At 40.4% G+C, this 11,448-nt stretch overlaps 1 protein-coding gene across 2 annotated transcripts in view; it reads left to right on the top strand.

The window, feature by feature from the left end:
- prkcba (protein kinase C, beta a) overlaps positions 1 to 11,448 on the top strand; it is a 282,970-nt gene that overhangs the window by 156,236 nt on the left and 115,286 nt on the right. For both annotated transcript variants that reach the window (XM_043711728.1, XM_043711727.1), the window contains exon 3: positions 2,825 to 2,907. In XM_043711728.1, the coding sequence (XP_043567663.1) occupies positions 2,825 to 2,907 (83 nt within the window). The remainder of the gene's footprint in view (positions 1 to 2,824; positions 2,908 to 11,448) is intronic.

The following is an 11,448-nucleotide window of genomic DNA, read 5'->3' as shown; positions in this document are numbered from 1 at the left end:
CCAGCACTCTTCTCCTTCTTCCATCCATGTTCGTCTTATTGTCCGGGAAGCTCTATGACCCTGCTGCATGTGTTCCTCAGGGCGGTGTCCTTATTCCAACCATCTCAGCTGCTTTATCAAGGACCTTCCCTCCATCATTAGGTCAGAAGTGGAGATATTTGCTAATGATTGTAGTGCTGAGCCCCATTCCTCAAATACACAATCTGAATAAGTTTGTCAGTGGAAAGAAATGTTCATGCAATGTAAGCTTGAGGCAGTGACTATCTGCGAAAACAGAGAATCCAACCATCTCCCCATGAGATTCATTGGAACTGCCATTGTTGGACCTGCTACTGTTAGCCATTATGTCTCCTATCTCAAGGAACCAGGACAGCTGACTTACTGGGATACCACCATTTGCAAGTTCCCATACACTTGCTGGCCCAATAAATCTGCAACTCCCTTCCTAGACAAAGGATTCTGGGTAATCCAAGATGGAGGACGGGAAGAATTTGTGGCTACAAGAGCTGATCCTTTTTTGAGGTATTCTCAGTATTAGAGTTGAGTTCCTTGAATTCTAAGAGTAGTAATTACTGTTTTATAAGCTGTTATATTATTTTAGAACTTTGGGGGGAAAAAGGGTCTAAATAATGGCACGTTTAAAAAGGAGGAAGACAGACAAAGGTAGTGAACCACATGGGAAGTGATTCAAATGGAGAAAGAAACCTACACTGCTGTCTAACCCAGCAGTGAATCTGCACAGCTACTGCGCTCTGCTGTTTGATTTTCAAGTATCTCGAGATATCGAAGTCCATCTAAGAAAAATTAAGAATGTTGTGAAACTTGAAAGAATCCAGAAACGATTTACAAGGTTTGGAAGGTTTGAGCTATAGGGAGAGGCTGAATATGCTGGAGCTATTTTCCTTAGAGTGTTGGAGGTTCTGGGGTGACCTTACAGAGATTTATAAAATCATGAGGGGCATGGATAGAGTAAGTAGACAAAGTAGTTTTTGTCATCCCCCACTCCGGGGAAACTAGAGGGCATAGGTTTAAGGTGAGAGGGGAAATATATAAAAGGGACCAAAGGGGCAACCTTTTCATGCAGTGTGGTACATGTATGGAATGAGCTGCCAGAGGAAGTGGTGGAGACTGGTACAATTGCAACATTTAAAAGACATCTGGATGGGTATATGAACAGGATGCGTTTAGAGAGATATGGACCAAGTGCTGGCATATGGGGCTAGATTTATCTCGGATATCTGGGCAGCATGAACGAGTTGGACCAAAGGGTCTGTTTCTGTGTTGTATGTCTCTATGACTGTATGAGTACTTTAGATATATCTACAGGGGTTCGACTGCAGTGATAAGTGAAAATGACTCACTAAAACCTTCTCAAGGATTGTGAGGGATGAGTAACAAGTGCTGATCATCACATGAAAGAATTTTTAGAAACTTCCATGGTCCCTGGGAACATTTGACAATGTAGATGGAGCTTTACTTTGTATCTAACAAGAGTTTTCTCTGGCTTGGGTGCACTTGAGGGGACAGTGCAGAAAGAGTTTTACTTTTTATCTAGTTCTTGCTGTACCTCTGATTATTTGTGCTGATACAGGATGCACAGTGGACATCCCTAGCTATGAGTCCAAATTAACCCTTAAAAATATTTTGAAAATCACTTCCCAACTGAATATCTTTTTGATGAAGGGTTGCTGATGGTCAAGAGCAATAAGTAGAATAAAAGGCTGTTTCTTGCGACTCGAGCTGAAATCAGAGTTTTGTAGTGTTAAAAAAGTCAAAGTTATGAGGAACCCTTTCCTCGCAGCATGTCATTCTCTTCTACGTATTGGAGATAAATCTAATAAATGGAATGAGCAGGTAGTCATCCAAATGCCCGTAATAAATTGATGGTCCAGAAGGGTGTTTGGAGTGAATGCAGTGTTTATCTCAGTCTCTCCAAGTATTGTTTAAAGTCTTACGGCACTACCTTAGCTTCAGCTCACTGAAATAAATCATTTCAGTTGTAACTGAGCTCCCTCAAAGAGAAGCCATTATTTCATGCACATTATTTAGCAGAGATATTGTGTTTCTGTTAGTGTTGGTGATTAATTTACACTGTAAGCAGTTAATATAAGAACTGAACAAAGGCTTAACAATTCAAGTAAAATTAATTTTGCAGTTGGACAAGAAAGTTTGTTATATAATAAACTTGCAGCATATTTATTATGGTCTGTTTCATTTCTCACCTTTCTTTGTCTCACTTTTGCAATGTTTGGAGATAATTTTCAGTTTCTTTATTTTGCCTTATTCTTTCATGGGGCATGGGCATCATTACTAAGGCTGGCATTTATTGCCCATCCCAAAATACTTTTGAAATGAGCACCCTACTACTCGGACAGTTAAAAATTAACTAGGCAGTTATGAGTCAACGCGTTGCTGTCTATCTAGGGTCACAGGTGAAACCAAGTAAGGATGGCAGATTTCCTTCTCTAATTAGTGAACCAGATGAATTTCTAACAGAAAAAGTCCATAACAGCATCATTATTGAGACTAGCTTTCAATTTATCCGATTGTATTAATTGAACCCACATTTACCAGAGCATGGGTCTCTGGATGACTCGTCCAATGACATTAACGCAGCACCTTTAGTTCTAATTTACATAACTTACAGATTTATCTCAATCCCAATTGCAATGAACAAATATCTGCTGTAGTACCGCTGGTTAGTTGATTTTCAACGATTTGTTTGTATGTTCTGATTTATTTGTTTATTGCTCTGCATTTGTTGGGCTGTAATGGATGGCTTGTGCATAATTTAACTGATGATATTTTATGTTCTCATTTACAGTTTGCTCCTTTGTTGTTCACAAACGATGCCATGAGTTTGTCACCTTCTCCTGCCCAGGTGCAGATACAGGACCTGCCTCTGAGGTACTAATTTTTGTCAATGTTTGAAGGATTCATATATGTTCACTGATGATTGGGCTTGTAGTTTTATAAATGTTGAATAGTGTCTTGGTAGACTATGGGAAGGATGGGAACAAAAGTACATTGCCATCATGGGAATTTGGAGAGTTTAAAAATACAGTGCCTGTGATGACAAGACTGTTGAGACTTGATGCTTGGTTAGTAAGGTTTGGTCGCAACGATCAATGTGATAACATTATGAAATTTTGAGGATGCTGAGAGTATACAGCGTGGCATGGATGATTGCTCATGGACATTTCCATTTTGTTTGGGGCCCAACCGTAATCTTTTGTCTATATTAGGAAGGACATCACTGTTTTTTCCACATCCATCAGGCGTTAATGGTTGGAGGTAGGTGGGACCTAATTCTGCCCAATTCCCTTCATTGCTCCTGGCAGCCCCAGGAGATGGGTTTCAGGAGCCCTTAGCAAGCAATGACCATCATCCCCAATCACTACATATTACCCCTGCCTCAACCCTATTTCCTCACCTATCCCATCATTCCATGAAAAAAGAACCTTCAGGATTCTTCTTCCATCTTTAAGAATGTCCTGTCCCATTTGGTGCAATGCCGGCTCATCCTGCTGTTCCTTCCCGATGATAGAGATCTGACAGGGACCTCTCTCTTGATTGTTTAACAAGCCTGCCCCTGAGAAAATGTTTGGTATGGCGGTTTGCATAGTGGTTGTGATTTGGTTAGAACAGGGTCATACTTTGACCTGCATGGGTAGAATTAGGAACAAGCAGAGGCGGTTAATTGTATGAGAGTGAGTGAGACAAGGTCCTATCAAATGCCTTAAATTGACAGTGTGTTTTCACACATGTTGGAGGCTTTCTTACTGGAGGTTTGGCTGCATTTATAGCATGTGCCCACAACTATCTTTTTTTTTTGTCCTCTGTTAATCCTAACAATGTTTTGAGTGCCCTAAGATTTGAATAGAAAAGATCCAGGTTATTTTAAAAAGGGGAAGCATTTTGAAATCTGTCTTCTGAGTAATAGAAGCTGTCTTCTTTCTGTCACTTCCTTAAGGGAGCCATGTGTTAGTTGCTGAGTACTGATATCTCCTGAACCAGCTTGGCAGTCCATCTATTGATGATTCAATGGGTTTTACTGGACATGGTCAGACAAACCTGTCCACCACAGCTGGAAGCTGAAATATGTGCTATGGAGGGACACACTCCTTTTTCATTCTGTAGTATGTCCTTGGACTATTCCCTCACACTGTTACAGCGTACAGTAATGTAACCCCTTCAAATAACTAAGCAATCCCAGAAATCTCCTATTTCACACTAATTTATGCCCACACATATTTGCTGTAATAATTAAATGGTTATTTATGCAGGATTACAGGCAGTTCTGCATTTCAAATCCCCACTTTCACATAATCCATTGCCAGGAATGTGTCCCTGACCTGGAGCATTATGTTAACCAAGGTGGGCCAGAGTTAGTGAGGTGCCTCATTCTATCAACAAACAGACAGAGGTTTCTTCCTTCGCTCTGGCAATCTTTTTAGCACCCACTAGGACCTCTATTTCAGGCTTACATGGAGTAGTCCTAAAATGGCTGAAATCAAACCTGTCAGCTGTTCACTATAATGTCATTGTAATAGACTGACAATATGCATTTGCAACAAGGGATGACTTAGGTCAGAATATACAGAACATTGTGGAATAAGTTGGAGTCTGTAATTGCAGAAGGTTAGCTAATGGGCAGCTCAGCAGGTTGTGGTTGGTGGACATCCCACATACTCTGCAGTGAAAGATTTTCCCCAGGACAGAACGCTAATCTCCACACAGTAATACAGGCAGAGGTTCTGGTTTCATAACTTTAAATAGTTTAGAGCCACTTTCACAGAAGAAAGAACTCTAAAACTTACCTGTGACTGATATCAAGACTTAACATCTTTCAATCACCCTCTTTAATGCAGAAGTAAACTTGTTTATTTTCACTCAGTTAAAAAATGTCATTTCATTCCATTATCTGTAATCCTGTTAGCTGGCATTTCGAGAATGATATATTTTAATTTGGTTTAAGTCCAATCGTGTGAATCAAGGAGTAGCTGTGACTATAAAGTACTTTGTAATCATAGCAATCTTTTCACTGAAATTAACAAGCGATGGAAATAAACAATATTTGCTGTACTGAGGTAAATGCTAAATTTATCACTGAGATCTGCGTGAAACAGCAAAAGTTTGCCTGACATTAGTTTCTGCTGTTATTTTACATCATAAAAAGAATAAGTAGCATAGAAAAAATCGAAACAAGGCCATGCTGTGTCTTACTGCCTCATCTTCCTCTGTTAATCTTGCAAAGTTCCAGATTTCATGACCCTATTCCGCTGTCCCTGGTTGCTTTGCAGTTAAAAGATCCATAGTCCCTGGTAACCAGGCCAGTGGTGGGAGGTGCATTTGACTTTCATCCCAACTAGGAGTCTGATGGTACAGAACAAGAGTACTGAAACCAGTCGGATGAAATATCAAAGGAGGACCACTGGATTTAAAACATCAACTGTCTTTCTCTCTCCACAGATGCTCTCTACCTGCTGACTTTCTCCTGAATGTTTGGTTCTCATTTCAGATTTCTAGTATCCATAGTATTCTGCTTTTATTATGATGAAGATCAACAACAATGGGATGATCCATTCCACCAGACCTACCCTCCGGCAATAGGGTTTAAATGTGCCCCATTATATTCATAGAGGTCCAGATTTCTTAAATGGGGAGAGATTGGGAAGTGTTAATGTTCAAAGCAATCTGGCTGCTCATGTTGATAAGTCACTTAAAGCTAACATGCAGGCGCAGCAAGCAGTTTGGAACAGGGATTATATGGTGGCCTTTCTCACAAGGGGATTTGAATACAGTAGCAAAGACATTCCTCGCATGGTCATATCCCACACTGGCAGGTGGTGAAATTTTAAATTCAGTAAAAACCTGGAATTAAATCTAGCCTAATGATGACCATGTAACTAGTGTTGATTGTCATGAAAAACAGTCTGATTCAAAATATCCTTGAGACTTTGTTTGTCTGGCCTAACATGTGATTCCAGATCCACAGCAATGTGGTTAGCTGTGAACTGTCCTCTGAAGTGGCCAAGTGAACCAGTCAAACTACTCAATAATATATCCTGTCGATGTCTTGGTGGGACCACTATTTGATGAACGACTATGAACAATTTTTATCCGCAGATCTTCTAAGAGATCTCCACTCTGAATTCTGCTTTCAATATAATAACACTCCAGAGCCTTCCCTGTAATGTTTTTACCAATTGCATGGGTCTCCAAAGTCCATGTGCAGTAGCAGCTTCTGGAACTGGCAGACAATGCAGTGGTTGGCACGACAATGCCAATGCATGACGTGAGCAGAACATCAGAGCAACTGCAAACACTTGCACGTACACATCCACACACATGCACATCCACAGACACATGCACATCCATACACACGTGCACATTCACACACATGTGCACGTCTACTCACATGCACACTCGCGCACCCACCCAGTTTACAGGAAACATAGCATACAGAACACCTCCACCCTCAGCTTCAGAGTGAGCTCTCAGTTTGAATAGAGTAAATTGAGGATCTGCGTCTTGAGTCTCAATGAAGATATACCAAACACTTCTTTTCAATTCCCATTCTTCTGAAGTGGAAGTCTGCATACCTGACATCTGTTTGCAGGATTGCTGTGACCTCTGGTCAGCCATTGCTCTGGTTACTGCACATGATGGAATAAAAAACCTGGAGTCTGTCTTTCAACTGCTCTATTTTTTTAGCTTCAGCTGGACTTTCTGATTTGGAGCAAGTCTGTGACTCCTGCTACACCATTAATTGGAGAATATATATCGGTTCCATTGTACAAAGTCCAGTTGGAGTGGTACGTTGTCCACTCCATCCATGGGTAATGTTTTAACTACCCAGTTACCACTAGTTCAGACAACGTACCACTCCAACTGGACTTTGTACAATGGAACCGATATACATTCTCCATTTAACCTATTTACTAAAAGCTTGGTTTTCATTGAACTCTCAAGGGAAAACTAAATCCTGGTTGAGCAAGATAACCGATCGATCCTTGAGTAGATTTATGGGCTCGGATACTTAATTTGAAGAAAACAAGTTATCTTCCCTTTAGACAAAAAAATCCTTTATATCTCTGAAGTATTCTATGTATTTCTTCTGCACTCACAGCAATGTCTAACTTCAGTGTCCTAGTAATAGTAAAAGTCATAATTCGATTGGTGATCTTTTACTTTTGAGTTTCCTGTCTGGAATATTATGAACTTGAACATGTCTCATACCATTCCCCTGCAATTCCCAGCCATCAAGGTGAATGTACCACCTCTTCCCCCCCCCCCCCCCAACTCCACCAGCCCTCATTACACTGGGAACAGTTCAGCTTCCAAGTTTGATTTGAGGTGGAGACCTTGGGCATTCCCAGCCATCTGGCCTTTATCCTGGCTACTTGCTTTCACTCCCACTTTCTATCTGTTTAGAATTTATGACGGTAATGAAAAAAAGGTTTAGTTTTATTGATCAACTCGTAATTGTAGCCAGTTTCACTGCCTGTCGAGCAGTTATGACCCTTTAGTCCTCAAGATGGGATTTTATAAGGAACAGTTTTTAAATGAGAGTAATTTCTTTTAGAGCCTATTATGGGTTTCACCTTCTAATACTCATATCCAGCTGTAAAAATTATGTTGTTTAACTCTTTCAAATTCAACATGGCTTTGCATAGGCTATTTCCTTACATCTTGAATCCTTTGCCTATATGCCTCAGGCTCATGCAGCCAGTCTAGATATTTTTTAACAGCATCATCATCCTGAGAAACCTCCTCTTGCAGTGAAACATACATTTCCTGTCCTTTACCTGCCAACTTATTCCACATGAATAGAGTGTAGTCTTTTGTCCAACTTACTTATCCATAAGACAATAGATCTTAAGATATAGGAGCAGAATTAGGCCATTTGTCCCTTTATGTAAGCTCTGCCTTTAATCATAGCTGATGTGTTTCTCAACCCCATTCTCCTACCTTCTCCCTGATCCCCTTACTAATCAAGAACCATCTATCTCTGTCTTTAATCCACTCAATGACTTGGCTGCCGAAGCCCTCTGTAGAAATGAGTTCCACAGATTAACCTCCTCTGGATGAAGAAATTTCTCCTCACCTCAGTTCTTTCAATCTGAGGCTTTGCCCTTGGATTCTAGTCTCTCCTTCAAGTAGAAACATCTTCTCTATGTCCACTCTATCCAGGCCTCTTAGTAGTCAATGTTTCAATGACATTCTCCCCATCTTTCTAAATTCCATGGGTACAGACCCAGAGTCCTCAATCGCTTATGGTATGTTAAACCCTTCATCCATGGGAGCACTCTTGTGAGCCTCCTCTGGACCCCCACCAACCCCCAAAGCTGCCCACAACATTTTAAATGCAAGTCCAGTTGCCTTGCCATTTTCTCAAATGACATGAAAACTACTTCCACATCCTTCTCATATTTTGGTTGGGCCTTTGCAAACGTAAACATTTCCTGAGTGTGCTTACACTAGAATGAAGGTTCCCCCCCCCAAAGGTCCTGTATGCACATTTGATGTTTCCTGTTTCAGCTGCATCATTTTAAACATATTCAAATTCTCTCACTTTCTCTTCTTTTTGCATTTCTGATTTTAATTTTCTCATTTCCATTTCTCATTTGTCTTAATTCCATCTTCTTTTCCTTTCCTTTCTCTCCTCGTCTTTTTTTGCTATTTCTAGTTTCTTCATTTCCTCCTCAAGCATATGCTGTTGTAAGTGTAACTGAATACTATCTGATTCTGATGTTTTACTACATAGATTCTCTCGTATTTCCAATAAATCCAAGTACCATACAAGTACCTCCATTATTTCCTCCTAGCTCTGTCAGGCAATGCTATCATCACTTTACACACCAGTTCAATCAACCTGAGTTTTGAAAGGTCATTTTAGACGACTGGGGACACCTGTCCCTGCAGGAAATCTTTTACTGCTTCAACTCCAGTGCTTTAAATGGAATTCAAAACCTGCCATTTTCCTTCAGCTGTATTTTTAGGAACGTTATATCCAAATCCATGTTGTCTCTATTTCAAAATCAATCCCCAAATGTTATCATTGCCTCGTTGGAGTGGAAATCAAGCCCACCATTCCCAGAGTTGTCACCAAAGTGAATGATTCTATCGACGTATGCAAAATCTCCAATTTTCCTATCTTTGTAGACCCAGGATAACAGAAAATATGGATCAGTTTTCTGTGCTGAACAACTTCATAGTTAAAAGTCTAACCCCACAAACACATGCAGACAAAAAAGGTGATATCAGTTACGGGAAAAGCTGAGAAGTCAATTCAATGGCTCTTGTCCATAGGGTTCACTGAGATGATCCTTTTGCTTGTCAGGCCTTTTTCAATCTCTCTTCTGCAGGTATTTTTCACTACCCTCCAAGAGGCACAGAGCAACTGCTTCACACAATATAAAGTCTCTTACTTATATATTAATGTATTGCAGCAACTGGTGAGAAAAGATAATTGGCTTCCTTTAGGCTTCACATTTTTTTAAATGCAGAGACACACCACCACCCTCTGGAGGTCTGAAGGCTTCTGGCAATATTGAGCTGTTCAGCTCATCAAGAACCAATCACACAGTTGTTGACAACCAGATAGCCTTTAATCATCCATAACTGTTTACAACTGCCCAAGTCAGTCAATCAGCTGTTTGTTGCTGGCCAAATATCACTCTATACACAACCCCCCCCCAAAGCCACTCTGTCAGCTGTGTAACTATCACTGACAAAGAATTTCAGTAACTAGCTTCTAAAGAATGCAGAAAGAGCAAATCCTTCCACCGTTCTTGGTTTTAGAAACAGCCTTTTTTCCAGTTCACAATAAAACAAATACAGAAAAATAAAAAGATAATACATTAAACCTAAAGGACCTAACTGCTACGCTGAGTCTGCAAACAGATGGTGAGGGAACCAACAAGAGGGAAAAATCTACTTGACATCATTCTCACTAATCTATCTGTCATAAATACATCTGTCCATTACAATGTCAGTTGGAGTGACTATCATACTGTCCTTGTGTAGACAAAGTCACATTTTCCTACTCAGGCTATCTTCTATCAAGTTGTGTACAGTACACTATCATCATCGTGCTAGATGAAACAGACTTTGAACTGATCTAGCAACTCAAAACTAGGCATTCAGGAGACTCTGTGGACCATCAGCAGCAGAATTCTGTTTAATCATGTTTCTGTAACCTAGCCCGGCATATCTCTCTCTCTATCATAACCATAAACTGGGAGATTAGCCTGGTTAAATGAACTCATAACCACTGGTCATATCTAAATTCTGCAGTCATGCTATATCCAGTCATGAATAATAATGGCCAATTAAACAAATGAAAGGAGAAAAATACTCTACAAATATCCCAATCCTCAATGATGGGGACGTTCAACACAACAGTGCGAAAGACATGGCTGAAATATTTGTATTCATCTTCAGTCCAAAGTGCCAAGTGGATCATTCATCTTGGCCTCCTCCTAAGATGCCCGAAATCACAGCCACATGCCAGCTAGGGACCAGGTCACTTTATGAATGTGGTATGTGTGTGATCAAAAATAATCTGAAGAAAAAAACTGACTTTTTAAAAAATCTGCAGAAAACAAAACATGGAAGCTAAAAAGAAACCTGAAAGACCTGCAGATGCTGTAAATCAGAGACAAAAGTAGAGTTCTGAGGAAGGGTCACTCATCTCGATTTCTCTCCAAGATGTTGACAGACCTGCTGAGCTTTTCAAGCAATTTCTGTTTTTGTCTGTAACGTAGAAACTATTCATTCTCTTATCTTGGAATGGGCAAATTTTGCTTTGAACCTTGAAATATTCTTTTCAAGATTGCAGTAAACATTTTATTGCTTTCTGCATGTTGCTTGTGTTATCTGATGAGATTAAGTAAATATTTAAACCTGTAAATTATTAGTGTTGTGCCAACTATTGCGATATTGATAAATCGCTAAGCATTAATTTGAGGTGTTGTATATTTCCCACCTGTTGGTTTTGTGAAGTGTAGTATTTTGAAGACCAGCCTTGCTTGACTTGGAGCTCTGCTTCAAATCCAAGAACTGGTTGATCACGGCAATCATTTCCTTCACTGCCTTAACTAGTCTGTCTAGAAGTCCTCGTTCACATCCTGAACACCACCAGACATGGTCATTCCAGTGTCTCATTTACCAGTATTCCATTCTGTACTTTCTGTATCTGTCCTATTGTGATGAAATTGTTGTTTGCAATTGTGGGTGTGAGCTGTTGCCTGCACTGTTGCCTCTCAGCTTGGAATGGTGTCCTCCTGTCCCACATGGCGGTCTCTCGGCTTGGCGTGATGACCTCCCAGCCTGGTGTGGTGGTCCTCTGGCGGTCTGTGACAGTTTTATGGCCTGCCATGGCCTCAGCATGGACTTCCAGTCTCAAGATGATTCCAGAGCGATCTTCTGGCCTCATGCACC

The sequence above is a fragment of the Chiloscyllium plagiosum genome, chromosome 21 (assembly GCF_004010195.1).
Source record: "Chiloscyllium plagiosum isolate BGI_BamShark_2017 chromosome 21, ASM401019v2, whole genome shotgun sequence".
In the NCBI taxonomy this organism is placed as follows: Eukaryota; Metazoa; Chordata; class Chondrichthyes; order Orectolobiformes; family Hemiscylliidae; genus Chiloscyllium; species Chiloscyllium plagiosum.
This window is presented reverse-complemented; position numbering and strand designations above follow the sequence as displayed.